Here is a 24,468-nt window from a genome sequence, read left to right on the forward strand (position 1 = left end):
CCCATCCCCCATTGTCCTCATCCATAGGTGCAGTTTATGTTCAGTCTCTTCCTCCCTCCCTTTCCGCGATAGTAAATCTCTTTTCAGATAGTAAATCAGTTACTTAGCATTTTCTCATATCAATAATACCACCACATGCCCAATGATACATTTCACACAAAAGACATTTCCAAATAGGTTAACCAGCCTCATCCAGGCCCCACCCAAGGCACTCACAGATCAACACCCCAGCCCTATACTAACTCAACACATCCAGATCTAAGCCTTCATCACTTGATTCAGCAGACCCTCAAGTTCCCACAAAAGTTTCCAGCCATGTCTGAGAGGCAGCCGTGGGGCAGGGGCAGGTGAGGAGCAAGCTGTTCCGGGCCTGGCTGCTCCGGGTCTGGCCTCTGTTGCTCTGGTTCATTCCACAACCAGCTGCTCCAGGTCTGGTCACCGCCGCTCCCGACCTAGTTGCTCTGGACCTGGCTGCTGCTGCTCTGGGCCTGGCCGCACCCGACCCGGCTGCTCCGGGCCTGGCCGCTCCCAGCCTGGCAGCCGCTGCTCCGGGCCTGGCCGCACCCGACCCGGCTGCTCCGGGCCTGGCCGCTCCAGGCCTGGCAGCCGCTGCTCCGGGCCTGGCCGCACAAGACCCGGCTGCTCCGGGCCTGGCCGCTCCCAGCCTGGCAGTCGCTGCTCCGGGCCTGGCCGCTCCCAGCCTGGCAGCCGCTGCTCCGGGCCTGGCCGCACCAGACCCGGCTGCTCCGGACCTGGCTGCTCCCAGCCTGGCAACCTCTGCTTTGGGCTTGGCCGCACCAGACCCGGCTGTTCCAGGCCTGGCCGCTCCCAGCCTGGCAGCTGCTGCTCCGGGCCTGGCTGCACCAGACCCGGCTGCTCCGGACCTGGCTGCTCCCAGCCTGGCAGCTGCTGCTCCGGGCCTGGCCGCACCCGACCCGGCTGCTCCGGGCCTGGCCGCTCCCAGCCTGGCAGCCGCTGCTCTGGGCCTGGCCGCTCCCAGCCTGGCAGGCGCTGCTCCGGGCCTGGCCGCACCAGACCCGGCTGCTCTGGGCCCAGCTACCCCAGGCCCGGCCGCTCCGAGTCTGGTCGCTCCCAGCCTGGATGCTCTGGGCTTGGCAACTGCTGTTCTGGGCCTGGCTGCTCCCAACCCGGCTGCTCTGGGCCCGGCCACTCCGGGCCTGGGTATTCCTGGACTGGCCACCCTGGGCTTGGCTGCCTCCGCCTCAGGCCTGGCTGCCACTGCTCCAGGTCTGGCTGCTCTAGTGCTGGCTATTGTTGCTCTGGTTCTGGCTGCTGCTGCTCTGGGGCCTGGCCGTTGCTGCTCCGGGCCCGGTTGCCACTGCTTTGTGCCTGGGCACTCTAGGCCTGGCCGCCACTGTTCCAACATTCTGTCTTTTTTTTTTTTTTTTATTTTAAAAATGCATTTATGTTGCAATGTTGGCTGGTGAGTTGAGTTCTGACTTAGTCTTTGATTTTTCAAGATCTTCTTTGTATTCTTTCTTAAGTAATTTTACTATCTTTTGCTCTCACTTGATTTCTTCACATTGAGAACTATGGTTTCTTCCTCCTTGTCCTGGGAGCTCAGCAGGTTGGCCTGTGGCACCCCTTTGTTCTCCGCGGGCTCCCGCGCTGCTCCAGCCTGTTGCCGGGGTCGGTGCCACCCAGGAAGCAGTCCAAGGCCTTGGCTCCGTTGCCCGCACTCAGAGGTCGAAGGCTCAGGGGCACTCCCCCCCCCCCCCCCCCGGGGGCCCCGGCGCCCGGCTCCCTGCCGGCGCCCGGCTGGCTGGTGTCCGGCAGGGGCTCCTGCTCCCTGTCGCATTCCTCCAGTCTGGAGCTTTTTTTTTTTCTCCTTCCCGCTAGGGGAGTCTAGGATCAGAGTCAACAGACTGTCCTCTGCGCACAGTGTGCGCGACTCTGGGGGCTTCGCTTTTCGCCACTCCCCTGGGATTCCGCCTCACAGCCCCATCTCTCCCTGCCGGAGCCTGGGTCCCCAGGGTCTGGTCCAGGACTGGTGTTCAGAGCAGTCTGGACTGAGGCTCAGCGCCGCCGGAGGCTTTGTTTCTTCCCGCTAGGGTAATCCAGCATCAGAGTCAACATTCAGTCCTCTGCGCGCAATGTGCGAGTGACTCCGGAGGCCCTGCTTTTCGCTGCTCGCTTGGGATTCCGCCCCACAGCCCCGTCTCCCCCGCCGGAGCCTGGGTCCCCAGGGTCTGGCTCATAACTGGGGCTCAGCGCTGCCGGTTCAGGGGGTTTAGCCCAGGCTGGGGGTTTTATTTCCTTCCTGCTAGGGAACGCCAGGCAGCACCCAACCCTCTCCTCCTCTCTGGCCTCTCCGCGACCTCTCCGCGAGCGCGTGCGTGCGAGCGTGCAGCATGTCTCCGTACCTTAGGCTTTTTTTCAGCTCCTCTGATTTTCCTTCTGGTTTTCTCTTTCCTTCTTGTAGAATTTTCAGTCAGTCGACTACCTGTAGCTCTGGGCGATGTCCACTCTACATTTTAGTTGTATTCCATTGAAATTGTTGTGTGCTGCTGCTGTTAGGTGTCTACCCGAGCAGCCATCTTGGATCCTCTCTCGGGAACTCTTTTCTTGTTCCTGATTTTAGAAAAAGGGCTTTCAACTTTTCACCATTGAGTATGGTGTTAGCTGTGGACTTGTCATGTGTGGCCTTTATTATGTTGAGATATGTTTCTTTTATGCCTGATTTTTAAAGAGTTTTTATGTTGAATGGATATTGAATGTTGTTGAGTGCTTTTTTGTGTCTGTGGAGATGACTGTATATATTTTTTCCTTTCATTCTAGTCAATATGTAACACATTGATTGATTTGCATATGTTGAAACATCCCTGTATCCTAGGAAACATCCTACTTGACCATGGTGTGTGATCCTTTTAATGCATGGCTGAATTTGGTTTGATGGTATTTTATTGAGAAATTTTGCAACTGCATTCATTTGGGAATTGAGCCTGTACTTTTCTTTTTTAACAGTAGAGTCTTTTTCTGGTTTTGGCATCAGGATAATTCTGGCCTCATTTTATGAGTTTGAGAGTGTTCCCTCCTCATTGATTTTTTGGGAAGAGTTTGAGAAGGATTGGTGTCTATTTGTATTTAAATATTTGGCAAATTCACCAGTGAAGCCATCTGTTCCTAAGTTTTTCTTTGGGAGGTTTTTGATTACTTTTTTAATCTCATTACTAGTAATTGATCTATTTTGATTTTCTGTTTTTTCTTGATTCAGTCTTAGTAAATTGTGTGTTTCTAAGAATTTTTCTATTTCTTCTAGATTATCCAGTTTGTTAGCATATGGTTGTTTTTTGATCCTTTGATTTATGTGGTATCAGTTGTAATGTTTCATTTTTCATTTATACTTGGTTGGTTTTCCTCCTCCTTCCCTCTTGGTTACTCTGGCGAAGGGTTGTCAATTTTGTTTATCCTTTTAAATAACCACACCTTAATTTGGTTGATATTTTCTATTGTTTTTGTTGTTGTTGTTGTTGTTCTCTATTATATTTATTTCTGCTCTAATCTTTATTATTTTCTTTCTTCTGCCAACTTTGGGCTCACTTTGTTCTTCTTGTTCTAGTTGTTTATGGTGTAGAGTTAGGTTGTTTATTTGAGGTGTTTCTTGTGTCTTCATGTAGGCATTTATTGCTATGAATTTGCCTTTTAAAACTGCCTTTGCTACATCCCACAAGTTCTGGTATGTTGTGTTTCCATTTTTGTTTGTATTCATAAATTGTTTTACTTCCTCTTTAATTTCTTTGATCCAATGATTGTACAAGAGAGTGTTGTTTAATTTCCATGGATTTATGAATTTTCTAGTTTTCCTCTTATTGATTCCTAGTTTCATGCCATTGTGGTCTGAGAAGATACTTAGTATATTTCAGTCTTCTTGAATTTGCTAAGACTTGTTTTGTGTCCTAACACTGAATCATTTTATTCATCTCTACAATGAGGTTGAGGTTATATAATAACAACAACATGTATTGAACTTTTACTCTGTTTTCCACATGTATATTCTCAGAAACAGTCTCTGAAGCCCGTTCTGAAGCCCAGTAGCATTCCCCAGGTAAGGAGTTAGTGAATGGCAGAGCCAGGATTTGAACCCAGCACTCTACATTACTGTTTCCTTTCAACTCTAAACTTCTGTACCATAGGCAGCTACAATGTCTGAGTGAGCATGTCTGGGTGGGGTTGCCATTCTGAAGGTTCATGTTAGCAGGTCCTCTCAGAGGTGTCACTGGAGAATTAAACTCTTTTACTCAGGAAAGCTGAGTGAGTTAATGGAATTAGTTTCTGACAAAATTTTTGATTAGAGGAGAATATAAAGACTTGCCTATAGAACAGTATCAGGGCTTACATTGGAAGGACAGGCAGAGGATCAGCCTGCACAAAGGGTGAGGTGACTCCGGAGACACTGGTGTTCCAGGCACTAAGGGAGGGAGGAGACCTTTGCAGAGGTCAGGGTGCTCAATTGTGTTGAATACTGCTGAGAGTTCAGACAAAATTCGAACCGACAAACCCCAGGAGATCTATCAGTAGAAGGCCGGCTGCTTCCCTAGTGTCTGAAATCACATCAGTCATCTCATTTTGTTTCTATTTAAAAAGGTTTCCCAGGAGTTATCCTTTAATCTTGTCCACAGACGGGGAATTCACCCTCTTTTGGACCCCCGTGTGCATTTCCTGCTCCACATGGCTCATGGAAAGTCCCTTGTCACTGAACTTAACTACCTGAGAGTTAAACCACCGTAGAAATGCTTTTCTGCTGCTGCTGAATATCTCTAGTCTCCACAGTTAGCCACCTTCTGCAACTGGATGTTTAAATCAATCAATAACTCTGCAGTTGTGATGATGCTTTTTGCCTTTGGACGTATTTCACCTGCCTCTGAGAGCTGATGTATTTTTTCTTAAACTTCTTTTTATTATAAAAAATTCCAGTCATGCATTCTGGTGGCTGGAAGAGTGAATTAATAGTAGTCTAATCACCCTGGAGACACAGATGCTTTTGTGAGTTGGCACTGAGGTAAGACTGCACATCTCTGTGGGGATGACAAATGAATGAGTCTGCTGCTCACTTAACCCGGTGTTCTTTTCTCTCTCTATTTTCTCTCCTAGGAAACAGATGGAAGACTGCTGTGACCCCGCCCATCTCTTCGCTATGACTAAAATGAATTCCCCCATGGGGACGAGCATGTGGTATGATGGGGAATTTTTATACTCCTTCACCGTCGACAATTCAACTTATTCTCTCTTCCCCCAGGTTAGTATAGAGTTTGTTGCCTCCCAATATAGTCTTTTACATGTCTTGATTTTATAGGGAAGGTGTAATTGAATTTGCCTATCTAATCAGGTATATTTTTCATCTTTTCTTAATTTTAAATGTTTTCTTATAGTTGTTATTTTTGTGTGTGGGAAGGAATCACATGGTATTTTGATGCAAGAGCAGAGTAGGATACTATAGAGTAACATGTTCTCTTCTGATTTGAGTGATATGAGTCTGAAGGAAGAAGAGAATGAAAGTAAGAAAGGGAGTTGTGGTATTTCAGAGTTGTGAGGTCGGCTGTAATATGGTTTCAAAGATGTGTAGTATTGGAATGCTGTTTTCGGGTTGATGTTGCTCTCAGGGAGTAGGGACCATAGGGTCAGAAGTTTGCTTCTTAGAGCTCTTGAACCTTCACCCTGTTGTTAGGCTTACTGCTGTGGAAGTAGAGGAGTGGTGGATAAGGGAGAGAGAGAATCTGACCACACTCGAAGTGGTCTAAAACAAGCTCTGCCTATTTAATGTTCTTCTTCTTGGTTTCTTGAGCATTGAAATTAAATGTTTTACTAAATTATATCTATGTAGCCAGTGGGGGGAAAGGAAATCTTTTTGGGGAGCCCTTGTTGGAGAGAGAGTGGATCTTAGGTGAAATGGCCATCAGGGAGAAACGGAGAAATAAATCTTGGCCTCTCCAAGTCTTCTAACTACTCTTGGTTTGGCCAGTATGGTTATGCAGAAGGAGCAGTCATGGTCAGAGTTGGAAAATGGGACTGAATCTCTCATGTATCTGTATTAACAGCAAAGCGTCTTCAAAGGGAGGGGATCCTGTGAACTTGAGGCACAGGCTCTGCTGGATCCAAAGCCACTCTTTGTGAAATAGAGTGGCTATTTCGTCCTTAGGTGTTTCGGTTTACTTTAATGATATGATTTTAGAGTGTAATGATGTTTTATTTTTCAGTAAGAAATAGGAGGTTTGACCATTGCTAGCATCTGTGTGCTCTCTCCCCTCTTCGTTTACCCTTGGGAGGCTTTCTAGTGTCAAAGGAAAGGATTAAGAGTCATAACCACAGGCTGTCCTTGAAACTAATAGACATGTGAAATGTAATTTAAAAAGAAGAGTTATAAAACTTGGGGTTGAGTTTTGTCTCCATCTCTTACTAAGTAAATGTCTTGCTGAGTCACCTAACTCTTCTGAGACTCAGCTTTCTTATCTGTACAATGGGGAGAGGAGCCCCTGTCCCAGCACCTCTCAGACTCGTGGTCAGGATTAATGTAAATAATTTATGTGCATATGCTTTGTACACTGCAAAGCATTGTGTAAATGTTGGGTATTCATGCTGTTCTGGTTCATATATTGCATCATCGGATGAGGGAATGGAGACTATAATTATATTAGTCAAGGTTTAGGCAAGGAACAGAAATCTTCCTAGCTATTTTTGCAGAAAGTTATTTCATATGGAGAATTAGGCACTTAAAAAATCATTAGGAGAATAAAGATGTGGGAGTCACGAGTCAAGGTGTGGCTCCTGAAATTGCTTAGTTCAAGAACCTGATGCCCTAACTTTGGGTTAGGAGTTAGAAAACACCAGCTGCTGTTGCCATTCCTGTGGCCCAAATTGCCTCCAACAGAAATGGGGTCAGGTTGATGGGTTCTAACTCACTCCCTGCTTTCAAATCTCCCTCAAGGGCATCTGATGGGTAAGATGAATTTGCATCTGGAATAGCAGTTGCTTAGCAGTCCAGGAGAGGCAGTTTTAAAGGAAGCTTCAGCAGGGAGCTAGGAAAAGGGTGGAATAGAGGACAAACAAGCCAATCCACAGTATCCCCTGTTCATAACCCGGTATCAACTGGCTATGAAATGAAGAGGAATAAGGAAGCAATTGCGTTAACAGCTCATCAAATAGAATTAAAGGAGGAAAAGAATTAAAGAAGTCCAAAGTAGGCTTTGTGTACATGAAGGCTTCTGAACCAACTCCACGCTGGAAAGCAGATTTGAAGAAAAGACGGTTAAAGAAATAGAAACTAGTCTCCCATCTTATCTGTCAGTTGCAGCCGTAGGATAGTAGGAAACATTTCCTTTGTAAAGTGCGTGCACAGAATTCTGTGCCTCTTTGTGCCAGTAAAACCATTTCTTCTTTACTTAATTGAATTTTATTTTCCATCACCATTTCTTAATGATAAAAAAAATGCTTTTTTCTTAGAAAGCAGAAGTTATGACATCACTGTGTGTGCTTGCTTTCAATACAGTGAACCAGTTCAATGAGTAGATTTTTAAAATAGTTGTGTGTATTTTTCTGCTGAGATTCTAAAAGGACTAATTTATAGAAATCCTGGAAAATCATTTTGCATCATCAGAAAAAAATGGTATATACTCTCAGCACGTTATTATTTCTTAGAGAAATATTTCTAGTTTGTTATCAAGAAGCTAAGTAGCCAGTTCATTGATGTGTTTTCTTCATGTTCCCTGTGGGAAGGAAGTTGTATGTATGCCCATCAGATAGAAAGGCAGGTGAGTGGGCGAGGCTCAGCGTTGTCAGTTGAACAAAGTGTCCCTTCTTGCTACGAGTTTCAGCAAAATCGTGCCATATCACTCATTCTCTAAATCAGATGTATAATTTTATAGTACACCTTTAATTATATATTTAAATGTATTTATTTTAATTATATGTTACACTTTTCCCCTAAATGCTCAGTATATATTAGCCATCATCATTATTGTTTTTATTGCTTTGCCTACATTTATCCACTGTTGTTGTTATTGTTGCCAACATGCAGTACAAGATGCTCTATGGGCTGTGGAAAGTTAGCAGGTGCTGAATCAGTGCTGGAGGGGCCAGGAGGGTCCCACTGAGATGATGTGCACTTGGAGATGCTGCACTGAATCTCCAGAGTTGCATTTAGTAGCTCTTATTTGGATCTCTCATGACTTCCCATAACTTTGTTACTAAACTTAGTCAATTCTGCCTCATATGAATTTATCTATGTTAACAACATACGATGGTTTTCTTAAAAATCCTTCTCTGCTGATCTCCATACCTCTTGTGAGCTTTTGAGAAACAAGAACAACTTTTCATTTCTAAGCCTAATGCAGTGCTTCCCACTGAAATAGATGTTCATTTCCAGGGGCTCATGTTTGCCAAGGGCTCTTTTTCATGGCCTGCCTGGGCTGGACACACTACACAAGAGGCCAAGCAGGACAAACAGATGCAGTTGTTTCCAAGAGGGTCTATCTTTTGATGAAATCCTATATAATAAAGAGCTAATATGCAAATGGTCTTCATGCCCTCACTCCATCACACTATAACTGCTCAGACACTCAACACTGAGGAGAGAGGAATGGGACCAGCCAGGCAAAAATGAGCGCGATAGAGAGGAATGGGGGCCAGCCAGTCTGCAGCCTGAGAGAGAGACAAGTCTCCCACCTTATGGTCTCAGACACCAGCGGCTGTGTCTGCGGCCCGGGAGAGGGACTAGCTTTCTGCCCCATGGTCCCAGGTGCCTGCAGCTGCGGCTCCAGCAAAGCTGCTTGCCCACGGTCCCTTGTGGCTGTGGCCAGCCTGGGTGAAGCTGGCCTGTATCCTGGGTGCCTGTGGCTGGCAAGAGGGAGGGAAGCCCAGGTCCTGGGTGCCTCCGACTGGCCAGAGGAGGGAAACCTGGATCTCGGGTGCAGGGTGAGGCACAGGCAGTTAAGCGTGATCAGGCTAGCAGGAGAGCAGTTAGGGATAATCAGGCAGGCAGGCAGGCAGGCGAGTAGTTAGGAGCCAGCTGTCCTGGATTGCAAGAGGCAGTCAGATATCCCCCGAGGGGTCCAGATTGGAGAAGGTGCAGGCTGGGCTGATGCCCCCTCACCCCCACCTCATGCACCAGGCCTCTAGTATTTGTTGAATATTATTAGGCATGAGGGCAGAATTTTAACCCTCAAATAGGTTTTCTAGAGTATTTTGTGTTTGTTTGGGGGGGTGAGGGAGGGGAAAAATGTGATGATCTTTCTACTTTGAGACTCTCCCCATCCCCTGGGATGGGATCAGCTCCTTCCTCTTTTGCTAAAAACAGTCCCTTTTAAGCCTGCATGGTCTCATGTTTGTAGATATTTCTGAATAAATGGTATTTGACCTAAAACATTTATACTCAGAAAGAGCATAAATTATCTTAGAAATGAGTGCGGGAGGAGCAGGAATGTTAGGAACCACAAGAGAGCTGATATAATTTGAAAAATATTTCCTTTTGGTGTAATAAAAACACAGTTGGCTCATCATTCTCTTACATTTTGCTGAATAATCATGTGATATAAATCATAAACTAGCAATTTTTTTTATCAGAATAGCTATCTAAGGCCATGTATAAAGAATCACAAAACATCATTTAATGCATCCCAAATGGACACTCACTTCCAGCTCTTCTGGTTGCTATAGCTCCCTGATATATTCCATTTAGCCTGGACCCACAGTGCTCTTGGCCCTTAAAAACCAAGCAGGAACGTTTCAAAGTAGTTTTTGTTGAAGTGATTTTGTTATAATGAAAATACATATTTTCTCCCCTTCACAGTGATGTGCTCTCTAGAATCCTTTCACCTCCTGCATATATACCTGAATCACACAGCAATTTTTTTTTTCCCCTAAGGAAATTTGGATCATCTATATAATAAAAGCCTAAGCAACCATTATGGCAGAATGACCAGAATGACCAGTTGTTATGATGTGCACTGACCACCAGGGGCAGATGATCAACACAGGAGCTGCCCCCTGGTGATGAGGGCACTTCTACAGGGAGAGCAGCCACTCAGCCAGAAGCAGGGCTCACAGCTAAAGAGTGTAGCAGTGGTTGCGGGAGCCTCTCTGCAGCAGTGCTAAGGAGCCATGAGCCGAGCCATAAGGAGCAAGGAGGCGAGCAGTAAGGAGTGAGGGATCTTGGATTGTGAGAGGGATGTCTGACTGCCGACAGTTGAACATCCCCTGAGGGGCCCAGATTCCAAGAGGGTGCAGGCCAGGCTGAGGTCTCCCTCCAGTGCACAAATTTCATACACTGGGCTTCCAGTACTATATAGTCTCTACAGCATTTGGTAGCTTGCATTTTAACTTATTGATATTATTGAAATCATCTTCCCAAACAAATACCTTTTTTGATTAGAAGGAAATTAATGGGACTAAGGTTTGTTAAAGATTGTTAACGTATTATCTTTATAACTGTGTGTTAGGTTCACGCTGTCAAGTTAATATTTAGCTGCTTTATAACAGACACCTGACACAGGGGCTTGACAAATAGTTGCTTATTTATCTCAATAATGAAGGAGGATTTGAGAAGTTCAACACTGGACAATAGCTACATGGTGCCATCAAGCTCCCAGGCTCCTGGTTTGCTGCTCAAACGTCCTTAGCTAATGGCCAAGGAACCTCCCGTGTAGGTGAGGATTCCAGTAGGAAGAGGAAGGACACAGAAGAGGAAATTACCTTAGAATTGGTGATGTGTCATTGGCCAGGACTGAATCACACGGTACGTCAAGCTGCAGGAGAGGCTGGGACTTTCAATATTTCAGCTTTAGGCAAATGCACTATGTGTGTTGACATGTACTATCCGCCTCAGTTTCTTCACATGTTACTCTATCTGTACAACAACTCTGTGTGGTTATCAATATTGTTTTCATTACATGGATGAAACTGAGACTGAAAAGGGTTCAATAACTTATTGAAGATTTTAGGGTAGGAAGGTAGAAGGGCTGGGATATAAAACGTGAACTGTCTGATTTCAAAACAGTTATCGTTACTATTTTTTTAAGAAGACATGGGTTCTAGTAGATCCATTGCTTATTTTTATCAATCAGTCACCTTGAAACCATTTTAAGGTTTTTCACCTTTCTTATATGAATACTCTCAGAAGAAATTTCTTTTGTAGATATTTGAGAGGAAAAAAGAGTAGATAGGCAGGTTAGAGAGTCCTATATGGCATTATAGTTTCCTTAGTTTGACTTTGAGCTCCCTAAGTGGTTCACATTTAAAGGACAAATAAGACCAGTTACATTTTGATTTCTGTAATAGAGAATTCCAGGTTTTCAAAGGAAAGTATATTATCCTTTGCTCACTGTTTCTGTATTATAGGAGTCCAGAACGGGTTTCACTACCACTATATAATTCAGGTCATTTACTCTATCATTTTTGGCCAGATGCGAACATTAGAGGAAAATGCAGAGAACAGAGTCTAAAGATCTGGGTTTTAGACCTGAACTTTCTATGATGACGTGTAGGATTCCAGATAAGCCACATAACTGTTTTCAGCCTGAATGAGTATAGAGTATAAAGATACAAATGAGTATAGAGAATATTTGCATCTATTCGAGTCAATTCACTTTTTTTTTCTTCTTCCCATTGGCTTCTAGTCTTTTTTTTTTTTTTTTTTTATCACAAGACAGCATGATATTCTTGATATCCCTCGTGGCCTGACTAGTCATACCCTGTAATCTGCAGGGTTGAAAAGTTCTGTGCAGACTTGCCCAACTGATGGAGGAAGAGTGGGGTGGGAATGAGACAGAGGAGTGAATTTAGCTGTACAGGCTAAAAGGAAGTCCAGTCAGTCACCAGAAAGGGTATGTATGTTCTCACCACAGGCCACCGTTGGCAGTAACCAGAAGATAATAAGGTCTAACAGGATGTGCCAATAGTGTGCACAACTCAGAAATGAGGCGTGGGGAAGGATGGAGCTATACCCAATTTAAGCAGCAATTGACTTCAGATTCCTACCCACTAGCCTGATGGTTCTAACAGCTGACCGCCTCTGGGAGTGACTGGTCAGAAGAAGGCAGGGCCCTCCCTTCTAGAGGCTTGGAACTGATCAAGTCACAGCCTCAAGGGAACAAAGTGGAGGTCCCCAGCATTGGGGTTAAAATTAAGGACTGTTTTTGAGAACAAGGCTGAAGCCAAGTTCTAGAAGGGCCTCCTGGAGCTATGTTTTAAAAATAAGACAGAAGCCAGATTATCAGAGCCTCACCTCAAAACCAGGGCTAGAAGAACGCAGGTGTCATTGGGGGGTGAATCCCACAGCTTCGGATGATTCCCTAAATCATTCCCTAAATCATTCCCCTGAAGCCAGGATTGACCCACACTTCCCAGGGCTCGAGCTGGACCCAAGTTTGCCCCAGATTTGGGCTCAGGATGTATATAGAGGTTGAGAATTCGGCCTGATGAAGTGGAGTGTCTTAGACAAAAGCAGTAGGTTCTTACCCTCTCCTGTGACTAGCTCGGTGGAGACGGACAGTACGGAGAGAGCAGAAGCTAACGAAAGAAAGAATCTGTGCAAAGTTAAATGACACAATAGGTTAGCGGCTTTGTCAGAAAGATAGAATAAGCGTCGTGGAGAAATTTAGGATAGATGGGGTGTGGATCAAGATCTGCTGACCATAATGGAAACAATTGGCCCTGCCTTCTTCTGACCAGTACTTTTTGAGGATAACCAGCATTTTGTGCTCTGAAAACTATAAAAATGCATAGGATTTTTTCTTGCTAAATTCTATTTTTCCTGCCTAGACTCAGAGTTTTAACTTTTTGCTAAGAAAAAAAAAAAGTGCTGAGAAAAAGGCAATTGCAAATTAAATTATTATTTTTATTTATTTATTTATTTAACTTATTTATTTATTTATTTATTTATTTATTTATTTGTACCTAGGTGGTCTGCTATTACTAAAGCACTGGCTAACAGCTCCTTATAAATATAAAATATACATCATCTGATTATTTCACTTAAAATTTTCTCTTCCCAGCATTCAATCTACTCTGAGTTTATATACATTTGGGGTCTAATCTATTCCAATGATAGTATATTCGCAAAGTATTGTCAATTCTGGACCCATAACTTCTGAATTTCTTTTTGTTGTTGTTGTTTTGTTTTGTTTTGTTATAGCCTGACAGACTCTGTAATACGCCAAGTCAGTAAGAACTGACGTGTAACTACAGTTTACAGGTACTTCCAGATGCCTGAGATGGGATTGTTGGAGGGTTTATTTAAACTCAAAGGCCAGTGAGTGATATTTATGAATTCAGGAGAAAATATAAGAATTTTTTTAAATGTATCTTTATTGTTGGAAAGTATTACAGATAAAATGTAGTACGTATACATGAGCCATAACACTTAGTTAAATAGAAAAATCTACAACATAAAATCAGAGTTGAAATTAAAAGTAAAATAAGGATTTATACATCAGAAATTTCCTTTCATATTTGTTAGAGTTATTGACCAAATGAATATATTGTGCTGCCAGCAAAACCATGCTTCCCTAAAATCCTGATGAGTCTTTATAAAACAAATGTTCAACCATTCATTCATCCATCAAGTATTTATTGCGTAGCCACTAATGTGTGCTAGGAACCGGGCTGATTTCTGGGGGAGTAGGGGTGAGTGAAAACAGACCCAGTCCCCTTTCCCATTTTTCCCATTGGGTACTGTCTTCAATGTCCCCCGCTGCCAATATTGTCGTTATAAAAACCTGTTCATTTAAATTCTCGTAAGTCACTTCTCACTATTGCTTATGCAACCAAGAGCAGTGGCCAAACAGCACACACACCACGTCTGCTGGAGCGGTACTCCCTGGAGAAAACTCATGGAAAAGGACGAGTAGCAAGCAGCAGGTACTCTGTAGCTTTTTCATGGTTAGAAATGATAATTCTAGATCTAGACTCCAGGAGAGGGATCCTGAAATTGGGTTGGGCTTTTGAAGGATACACCAACTCCTCCGCCAACATAATTCAAAGGCTGTGATTTGATAGTACTAAAATATGGCAGAGCCTTGGCTTCAGCCTGGCTTATTAGCGTTTCTTTACCATTGCCTTTGCAATGACTCTTTCAAAGGACAGTGACCCCTTACTTAGAAATCTATAATAGTCTTTTATTGACCTTCGTGTGTCTAATCTTGTGTCCACATTGCAGTCCGAGTTATTGTTTTAAAATGCAAATGAGAGCCTTAGCTGGTTTGGCTCAGTGGATGGAGCGTCAGCCTTCAGACTGAAGGGTCCCAGGTTTGATTCTGGTCAAGGGCACATGCCCTGGTTCCAGGTTCAATCCCCAGTATGGGGAGTGTAGGAAGCAGCTGGTCCATTATTGAGGTTCCTTTCTTTCCCTTCCTCTCTGAAATAAAAAATACATATATTTTAAAAATGTAAATGAGGTTATGCCATCACTTTGCTTGAAACTCTTGATTTGCTTCCCACTGGTTTCAGGATAAGACAAACTTCTTAAGGCCCATAAGGCTCTGCTGGGTCTGATCCCTGTTTGTGGCTCCACCATTAGCTTCCACAGTGTTCCCTCTGGCTTTCTTCACTTTCCCTTGCTGGTTTTCTTTCAGCTCCCGAAAGAAAACCTCTGTTTCTGTGGGACTAATCAATATATTGTTCTTTACCCAGGAAGACTTGTCTCCTTTTACTTCATTTATGGTAATCCTTCAGGCCCTGTTTGAAGAATCATCTCCTCAGTTGGGCTTTCCTCACAGCACTGTACTTTCCATTTGCAATTTGTACTCAGTTGTTTAAGTACTTAATTCCGAGTTCTCTCTCTCCCTAGCTGGGACAGTGTTTAATTTGGGGGGAATTGGGAGCTATAGGATCTCAGTTATTATTCAGTGAATTTTAGTGGAATGAATGACCTACTGACTGACTGAATGAATGAATGGAACTGCTTGTTTTTGCTATATAAAATCACCAGTTGTGCCGAAACCGGTTTGGCCTAGTGGATAGAGCATCGATCTGCGGACTGAAAGGTCCCAGGTTCGATTTCAGTCAAGGGCATGTACCTTGGTTGCGGGCACATCCCCAGTGGGGGGTGTGCAAGAGGCAGCTGATCGATGATTCTCTCTCATCGATGTTTCTACCGTAACTCTCTATCCCTTTCTCTTCCTCTCTGTAAAAAAAAAAAAAAAATCAATAAAATATATTAAAAAACAAAACAAACAAACAAACAAACAAAAAAAAACACAGTGTGTTTGCTTTAAAAAAAATCACAAGGGTAATCCTGTTAGGACTACCTCCCCTCCCCAGCCAATATTTTGGTATAAATATAGACTTAGAAGCTGACTGGCGTGGCTCAGTGGTTGCAGGACAACCTATGAACTACCGTGTTTCCCCGAAAATAAGACCTAGCGCAACTTTGGGAGAAAAGATTAATATAAGACACTGTCTTATTTTCGGGGAAACAGGGTAGGAGGTCACAATTAGATTCCCAGTCAGGGCACATGTGTGGATTGTGGACTCCATCCCCAGTGGGGACATGTAGGAGGTAGCCAATCAATGGTTCTCTCTCATCATTGATGTTTCTCTCTTTCCCTCTCCCTTCCTCTCTGAAATCAATAAAAATATATTTAAAAAAATAAATATATAGAGATACTTGGAGCTCATTGTCAGAGAGTGGAGGGGGAAATCTCTACATTGGAAGCAGCCCACTTGGTCAAATGGGGTTACAATGAGCTCTTTTTGTTACCACATCTGTGTCTTGCCCCGGTGCGGTTATTTATCAATACAGGGTTTCTGGTGTTGCAATGAAATCAACCTTACAAGTCATCACGATGGAGAAATTGCTTCCCTTTCTGAAGATTTAAAATCACTGTCAGAGATGTCAACTTGGCCAGTCTCTGCCCTCTGTTCAACCAGAACTTAATGGCAGAAACAGTGATAGAATCAAAGAGGGGATGACTCTCGAGTCTCCTCCCTGTCACGAAGTGGCACTCCCTTATCCCCCCACCTCCCTATCAAGGCCTTGATGCATTCTTCGATCTCCTAACCATGAGATATTCCTGCACCATTTCCCCCCTGAATTTGTGGGATTTGCATTATAAACCACAGTCTTTCAAATGAACGTACTGCTTCCTCATTTATTTTCAAGTCATCCTGGCTTGGCTGCTGACTTGATTTTCTAGTTTGTAGCACTTTGGAGCCAGGATGTTTAGTAAGCAAGCCAACCAATGCCTTCCGAATAACCTCTTGCCAGAGACAGTAATAATTTTTTAACCCTTTGGAACTCTTACCAGGAAAAGGATTTCAGCCAGAATGACACTAGGTTTGTGTGTAGTGTGGGAAGTTAGAACAATCATCCTTTAACTTGAAAACTCTGTGACTTTTCTGGAACTTGAAGAAAGGACATGAATAAAGTAATCCTCTAAGACTTGTTTGTCATATTGTAATCACATTCCATGGAAACAGCCTGGAAACAGAATGCTCTGCAAAATCCAGAAGGAAGAATGTAACATATCAAAAACTAAAAGCAAATAACAGTCATCAAATTCTGAAGGTATGTTGTGATTTCATTGTTGACCTTTTGCGTTATGAACCACTAGAGGTATGGGAGGATTTAGAAGATAATTTGGGTTTAGGGAAATGACTCAGCAGGAAGAATTTATAGGATGTGAGGCTGATGAAATGAGCTCTAGGAAACCTTAGGGAGAAAGGCAAACTATTATCATATTAATAAAAATAGTGGCAATAAAATGTCATAGATAATGTCGTGTCTTTAAAAAGCTGGTGCCTGCGGGGAATACAAGTTCTGTTAAAAAACAAAATTCAGCCCTGGCTGGTTTGGCTCAGCTAATTGAGCCTCGGCCTACTGACTGAAGGGTCCCCGATTCCATTCTGATCAAGGACAGGCACCTCAGTTGCATTCTCTTCTCACATCAATGGTTTCGATGGTTTTCTTTGTCCTCCCTCTCCCTTCCACTGTCTCTTAAAAAAAAAAAAAAAAAAAAAAAAAAAAAAAAAATCAATGGAAAAATATTCTCAGGTGGGGATTAACAACAACAAAAATTCAACTTGCTGAAACCAGTTTGGCTCAGTGGATAGAGCATTGGCCTACGGACTCAAGGGTCCCAGGTTCGACTCCGGTCAATGGCATGTACCTTGGTTGCAGGCACATCCCCAGTGGGGAGGCAACTGATCGATGTTTCTAACTCTCTATCCCTCTCTCTTCCTCTCTGTAAAAAATCAGTAAAACATATTTTTAAAAATTCAACTGAGTAAATTTGAAGGTCTAAGTGACTTTATTAAGCAACTCATGAGTCGGCATTCCTTCTAGCAAGTAGAAGGGCACTTTGATGGGTTGAACAAAATGGAAATGTTTTATAGGAAGGAAGGTATGGCCGAGGAGTTACTAGTTACTAGCAAAAGAAAAGACAAGATTATTTTAGACCAGGGCATCTTTTTTATTTTTCTTTGGGGGGAGTAAGGGCGGGAAGGGGCGGGGACAGCAGAGGCTTCATCATGCAGATGACCTTACTAGTGTTGATTAGGAAATTTCAGATCGCCACACCTCATATTCCTGGGATCGTTTGAAAGTACATTAGTTTTGGTTTGCTATCATGGAGCAAAACACTCCATTTGGGCCTGTTATTTCTTTGTTAACAGTTGTATTATGTTTAGTATAATTGAAAGGAAATCATTCTAGCCTCGAAAATCACCTTGTCAATGCACATTTCTCTTTCTCTCCCTGTGGCAGTCAAGGGGTGTGTGAGCCAGCTACATGGTCCATCGAAGCCACTGCTGACCAAACAGTGAAAGCTGCATTTAGTTGAGAATCCGATTAACAAGTGCAAAAAAGGAAAAAGGAAATGTGTGTATCTCTGGGAAAGGCAGACACCATGAAACTGTCCCGTAGCCTGGGAGGGTGGAAGGATGCCGCAACTGCAAGAGAGACGGGGCGGCATTGAAGAGCGGTTGCAAGTGAATAGGGCAAGTAAATAGGAAAAAATACATTTTAAGGAAGTTTCAAAGATGTTTCAAGTTGCTAACTATGATTCTGTATTAATATAAGCTGCCAAAACTGGTCTCTGATTTAGCACAAAGTTTTCACAAGAAAGAAAATAAAAAGAATGAGTAGAAATCAGTTTGGCTCAGTGGATAGAGCATCAGCCTGCGGACTCAAGGGTCCCGGGTTCGATTCCGGTCAAGGGCACGTACCTTGGTTGCGGGCACATCCCCGGTAGAGGGTGTGCAAGAGGCAGCTGATCGATGATTCTCTCTCATCGATGTTTCTAACTCTCTATCCCTTTCTCTTCCTCTCTGTGAAAAATCAATAATATTATATATTATAAAAAAGCAATAATATATATATTGCTTACAACTTCTATAAAAGCTTATTGATTGAAATATTTCTATTTAGAAGAAAAATTATATTGAACACATTTTTTGTTCTAACTCAGTGTTTTTATTTTAAATTAGAAATAGCAGATTAAGTTGATTTAAATAAATGACTTCCATTTCTAAAAATGTAGCCTTTTAGGTAAAATGTCTAAGAAGTATTAATGCAAATAAAATATATTAGAGAAAAATCTACTGAAGAGTGGTTTAATTATGTTTTCTTAAAATTTGATTAGATTTTGTGAAAACACTCTAGAGAGCTATAGGTTGCCAAAAACTCAATGTGCTTTGCATGCGTTACCTGATAATTCAACATAAAGGCTGGTATTATTTTCTCCATTTTATGTGTAGAACCTGAGGCTGAGAGATGTTAAATGACCTGCTCAGATCTCCCAGCTAGAAACTGGTTCCACGCTGGGATTCCAAGCTGAGCCAGGGTTTGAATGCAGGCCCGTTGAAGCCAAACTGTGGATTTAACCACTTAAACTGTCTTGCCCTTTCCTCTCAGATTATGTAACACACCACTGAGTGATTACAGCGCAGTAGAGTCTCTGCCCTCATATATCTGAAATAGCTATCATAGACTATAAGGAGATTCCCATTGTGTGTTTTGTTTTTTATGGGGATGGATATTTGCTCTGCTGCCAAAATTTATTGATATGATCCAGGTTGTTTCCAGGTAGTCAGAGGAAGAAGCTGGGAGGTAGGTGCTCTCAGGCACACTGGTGCCAATGAACCCGGTATAGTTTTTCTGGTTGAGTCATAGCAGTGTGTATCAAAAGCCTTCCATATGTGCTTATGATCTGTCTCAGTAATTCCACATCTAAGGATTTTTCTTTAGAAATTAGTTGGACAAATGCTCAAGGTGATGTGTATCAGGTCAGTGACAGTGTGAGGAATTCTCTGTGGAATATGTTAGAGATGGCAATCTTGTTGAAAGGTGGTGTTGCTCTAGCCCAGTGGTCGGCCAACTCATTAGTCAACAGAGCCAAATATCAACAGTACAACGATTGACATTTCTTTTGAGAGCCAAATTTTTTAAACTTAAACTTCTTCTAACACCACTTCTTCAAAATAAACTTGCCCAGGCTGTGGTATTTTGTGGAAGAGCCACACTCAAGGGACCAAAGAGCTGCATGTGGCTCGCGAGCTGCAGTTTGCCTAGCCAGTTTGGCTCAGTGGATAAGAGCATTGGCCTATGGACTGAAGGGATCCAGTTTCGATTCCAGTCAAGGGCATGTACCTCTGTTGCAGGCTCAATCGCTGGTCCTGGTCAGGGTGCATGCGGGAGGCAATCAGTTGATGTCTCTCACATCCATGTTTCTTTCTCTCCCCCCCTTTCTTCCACTCTCTCCAAAAAAAAAACCAAACATAAAACAAATAAAACAATGGATAAATATTCTTGGGTGAAAATTAACAAAAGAACCCTAAACAAACAAAATAGAAAGGCAGTATTGAGGAAGCTCTTGCACAGTGCTTTGCATAAAATGAAGCAAACTGCATTGTTCATGCCCAATGAGGAAGTGGAGTGGACTGATCCCTCCTTCCCCTTCAAACTCCCTGGATTAACCATAATCCGAAGATGTCTATAGCAGTGTGCTTTCTCATAGTGAAAAAATGGAGAACCACTTAAAATAGTCACCGTAAGGATTTGGTTAAACAGGGAACCACCTATTGAATCAAATAGTATGCTGATATTAAAAAAACATGATTAAAAGGTGTCTGTGCCTCATAGTCAATAAAAATGCATGTTGCAATATCATGGATAAAGTGATCCCATTTTGTGGAGAAAACAAAATGTTTAGGATAAGAGGCCTCAGCCACAAAGGGCTTAGAAATCAGTATGGGTAATATTGGAATATTCATTAATGTTATTTTGAACTGAAATTAGGAATGCTTTTCAATGACCCCTTGATCTGGTCTCTTAGAATCCTGAATTTTTCACAAACAGCCTTATGAAAGGATCTATTATTTAATTTGGGCCTGGCAAGGAGAAGAGAGTCTTTCTAAATCTTCAGCTAAACATTCCCTAAAGCATGTAATTTTCTTATATGCTTTTGAATAATGGAAGATTTACACTCATCTCTAATCTTCCATTCTGAATTAGTCTGCCAGGGTCCTGCCTGGGTTCTGGAATAAAAGATGCAAACTGGTAACAAGCAAGCACAAACTGGCCCTCAGATATATTTTGAGGGCTCCTATTGTTTTTAAAAAATCATTTGAACTATATTTGCCAATATTAAAAACTAGGAGATTTCACATAAAAATCTCTGTTTTGAGTATCACTTGGAAAGAAAAACCAGAATGTGTAGCAGCTCTGGATCCCATGCCTACCAACAGGGTATGAGCAGTTCCTGATCTTTTTGATTTGCTCATGTGTCCTTTCTTTCTTTTTTAAAAAAATTATATATTTTATTGATTTTTTTACAGAGAGGAAAGGCGAGGGAGAGAGAGAAACATCGATGAGAGAGAAACATGGATCAGCTGCCTTCTGCACACCCCATACTGGGGATGTGCCTGCAACCAAGGTACATGCTCCTTGACTGGAATCAAACCTGGGACCCTTGAGTCCGCAGGCTGATGCTCTATTCACTGAGCCAAACTGATTAGGGCTCATGTGTCCTTTCTTAACCACAGTTTTTAGCACTTCCTGTTGTCTTCCTTCCACTCACTTATGCTCTCTGCCTGTATTCTGTAGGTATTTGATTTTGCAACTCTTGTGTTCTAGTCTCTTTTAGCTCAGTTATGTATCCTTAATCTTCAGATCAGTGGTCTGAAAAAGTTTACAGATTTGCTCTATTTGCTTATATCCCTGGCATTTCTGGACTAATCAATTAATCTATCAATGAAAACATCTATGTACTTACTGTGGCCATAATACATAATAATTGAGGACATTAAGAGTTATTGGACATGGTTTATACCCTTGAGCAGCTAAGTCTCCCTTTGTGGGTGCTGGACACATACATAAAATGGTAGCTAGCAAATGGTACCAAATGTAAGTGCTTATAGTATCTGGTTAGAGGGAGTGACAGTAGAGCTGTAGGTTTTTTGTGTGTGGCAATGGCAGGATTGAGGATGCTGATCCCAGAAGATGAGATTGGTCAGGGAAAGTTCTTGGAAAGGGAGGACCTTGGGTTGCATTCGAGAGTTGGCAGGACCTGTGGGTCACAAACTTTACCATGCCCATGAATTATGTAGGGGAGCTTGAGTGTCCTGAGCTCTTCCTAGAGTCTGTTACAAGAGAGTTGAATGGGACCAGGAATATGAATCTTTAATATGCATCTCAGAGTGATTTTGATCTACGTGGGTATAGTATGCAAAAAGGGGCGAAGATAGTCCAAGCAGGTAGGGTGAAATAGGTAAAGTGCCAGTGTGAGTGTAAGATTTAAAGGCTATAAAATCCAGCTGATTGGAGGCTCGTACGGGGAGTCCTAGGAAACCATTAAGGGGGCAGTGCTGGAAGACAGGGCTGGTGGGCCGACACCAAGGGCCAGATAGTCTCAAAGAGAATATTCTCTGCTTGATTCCTTCATTTTAAAATAGAATGGTTACGTGAGAGACAACACTTTATGTTTGTGTCTTAATTTAATAGTTAATTAACAGGCGGTTTATCCTGGTCCTATTAATTCAGGTTTTTAATCAGTTAAATCGAATTAACAATTTAACAATATTCTGCTTTATTGTGTAATTTCACACTGTTTATAGCTGAAAACAATATATATAGTTAAATTTATTTTTATTGTTTAAAATATTACAGATATTTCTTTTCCCCCCTCCTCCATTGACCACCTCTGTCCTGCACCTAACCCCACCCCCCACCCCCACCCCACCCCAACCTCCAGGCCTTCATCACACTATTGTCTGTGCCCATGGGTTATGCATAGATGCATATAAATTGTTTGGTTAATCTCTCCCCACTCACCCACCCACCCCTGCCTTCCCTGTGATATATCTTAATTCATAATTACATTTTAGTGGAACAAATCTTAAGCTGGGAGGTCATGGATTTTGCCCCAACACCTCATGTAGTTGGTTGTCACTCAGTAAATATCTATCAAATGTTCTTAACTGAAATCTGCTTAATGTTTGTAGTTCTTCATTTCTTGGGGGTGGGGGGAGTTTGATTAAATGAGTGGTTTTCTGCCCCATTAAATCCCTTCAGAGTCTAAGTATCACTTTCAGAAATAAGGGGGAGTCCAAGAGATTAGGGAGGAGCACCCACCTTCTACCTCAAATAGCATCTTCTCATCTGTTTTCCTATTTTTATTGATTAATGGATTTTTCTGTATATGCTCTTGACTTCCATTGCTAAACAAACAAAATAACACCAACGATAATAGGTTTGAAAGTCTCTGAAGTATTGAGGAAATGATTTGATTGAATTTCACCTATACTTACAAGTCACAGGGCACAGCTTAATATGTAATTCTCATGACTTATTAAGCATAAGTGAATTTTAATGTTTCTCTGATCTGTTTCAATTTTTTGAGCACTCCTTGTAGGGGACATGGAGAACTGGTAAGTGATCTTACTGAACACAATACTTGCAGACACTTTACAGATCTTAAGAGTGAAAAATAATTTGGTAGACAAACAATGGAGTTGGGAAAGTAAGGGGAAGAAGGGTAGGAGTTATTATAGCAGCCTCCACAAAAGTAGGGAGACAAAAGGTTCAGATTGTGTTGGAGTAAACACAGGTAAATAAAATGATGTAGAGGGAATATTGGGTGTGAGCACAGATAATGTGTTATTAGAAAAGAATGAGCAGGGAGGTTAGAGTGTTGGTGTGTCCTGGGTGCCTCAAAGACGATTGTAACCTTTTTTTTTCCCCTCTGTGGAAAGGAGTAAGCATGGTACATTTTACACATTTTTTGTAGGTTGAGTGACTTGTACTAGCTTTTGTTTATTTAAAGACTAGAGGCCTAGTGCACAAAATTCATGCACGGGAATGTGTGTCCCTCACCCTCTCCAATCTGTGACATCCCTCCTATAATCCAGGAATGCTGGCTCCCAACTGCTCACCTGCCTGCCTGCCTGATTGCCTCTAACCGCTTCTGCCTGCCAGCCTATTCACCTCCTAACCACTCCCCTACCAGTCTGATCGATGCCTAATTGCTCCCCTGCTGGCCCAATTGCCCCAACTGCCCTCCCCTGCAGGCCTGATATGCCCTCCCTTGCCAGCCTGGTCACACCTAACTGCCCTCCTCTGCAGGCCAGGTACCCCTAACTGTCCTCCTCTGCAGGCCTGGTCACTCCCAATTATCTTTCCTTGCAGCCCTGGTCACCTCTAACTGCCTTCCCCTGCTGGCCTGGTTGCCCCCAACTGCCCTCTTCTGCATGCTTGGTCCCACCAACTGCCCTCTTCTGTAGGCCCATTTGCCCCTAACTGCTCTCCCTTGCTGGCCCAGTCACCCCTAACTGCCCTCCCCTGAAGACCTGATTGTCCCCAACTGCCCTCCTTTGCAGGCCTGGTCCCTCCCAACTGTCCTCCCTGTAGGCCTGGTCTTTCCTAACTGCCCTCACATGCAGGCCCCCCCAATTTCCCTCCCCTGCTGGCCATTTTGTGGTGACATCTTGTGTCCAAATGGGGGTGGCCATCTTGTGTGTTGGAATGATGGTCAATTTGCATATTACTCTTCTATTAGATAGGATTTATTGAGGGATAATTGGTGTATGAAGAACTGCACGTATTTAATCTGTTCATTTTATGTGTTTGGACATTTACAAACACCTGTGATACCATCATTGTTACATTTTAGAAGAATAGCTGGTATATGGGAGTGAAGGATGGATGATAGGCAAGAAGTAGAAGCCAACTAAGTTGTATGCCATTTTTCTAAAATACAAGGTGGGGCAAAAGTAAGTTTATAGTTATTCATATAGAAAATAATACAAGAATGAAATATATATTTCACATACTCACAACTGTAAACCTTCTTGTTTAAAAAACCCTGTATTTGCATTGAAGATAGACTCAGGAGAACGGAAGAGCCTCTATAAGATCGATGTTAGTATACTATTGAGAGATGAGAAAAAAGGACTCCAAGATCTCTGGGCTGTATTGCTAAGAACATATTGGTCCAGTAAAAATAAAAATAGCCGTTATTGATC

At 42.8% G+C, this 24,468-nt stretch overlaps 1 protein-coding gene across 2 annotated transcripts in view; it reads left to right on the forward strand.

Moving 5' to 3' along the window:
* ST8SIA1 (ST8 alpha-N-acetyl-neuraminide alpha-2,8-sialyltransferase 1) overlaps positions 1-24,468 on the forward strand; it is a 138,398-nt gene that overhangs the window by 47,142 nt on the left and 66,788 nt on the right. For both annotated transcript variants that reach the window (XM_084877253.1, XM_084877254.1), the window contains exon 2: positions 5,113-5,257. In XM_084877253.1, the coding sequence (XP_084733379.1) occupies positions 5,113-5,257 (145 nt within the window). The remainder of the gene's footprint in view (positions 1-5,112; positions 5,258-24,468) is intronic.

Source organism: Pipistrellus hanaki (genome assembly GCF_964339955.1).
Source record: "Pipistrellus hanaki genome assembly, chromosome: 3".
NCBI lineage: Eukaryota > Metazoa > Chordata > Mammalia > Chiroptera > Vespertilionidae > Pipistrellus > Pipistrellus hanaki.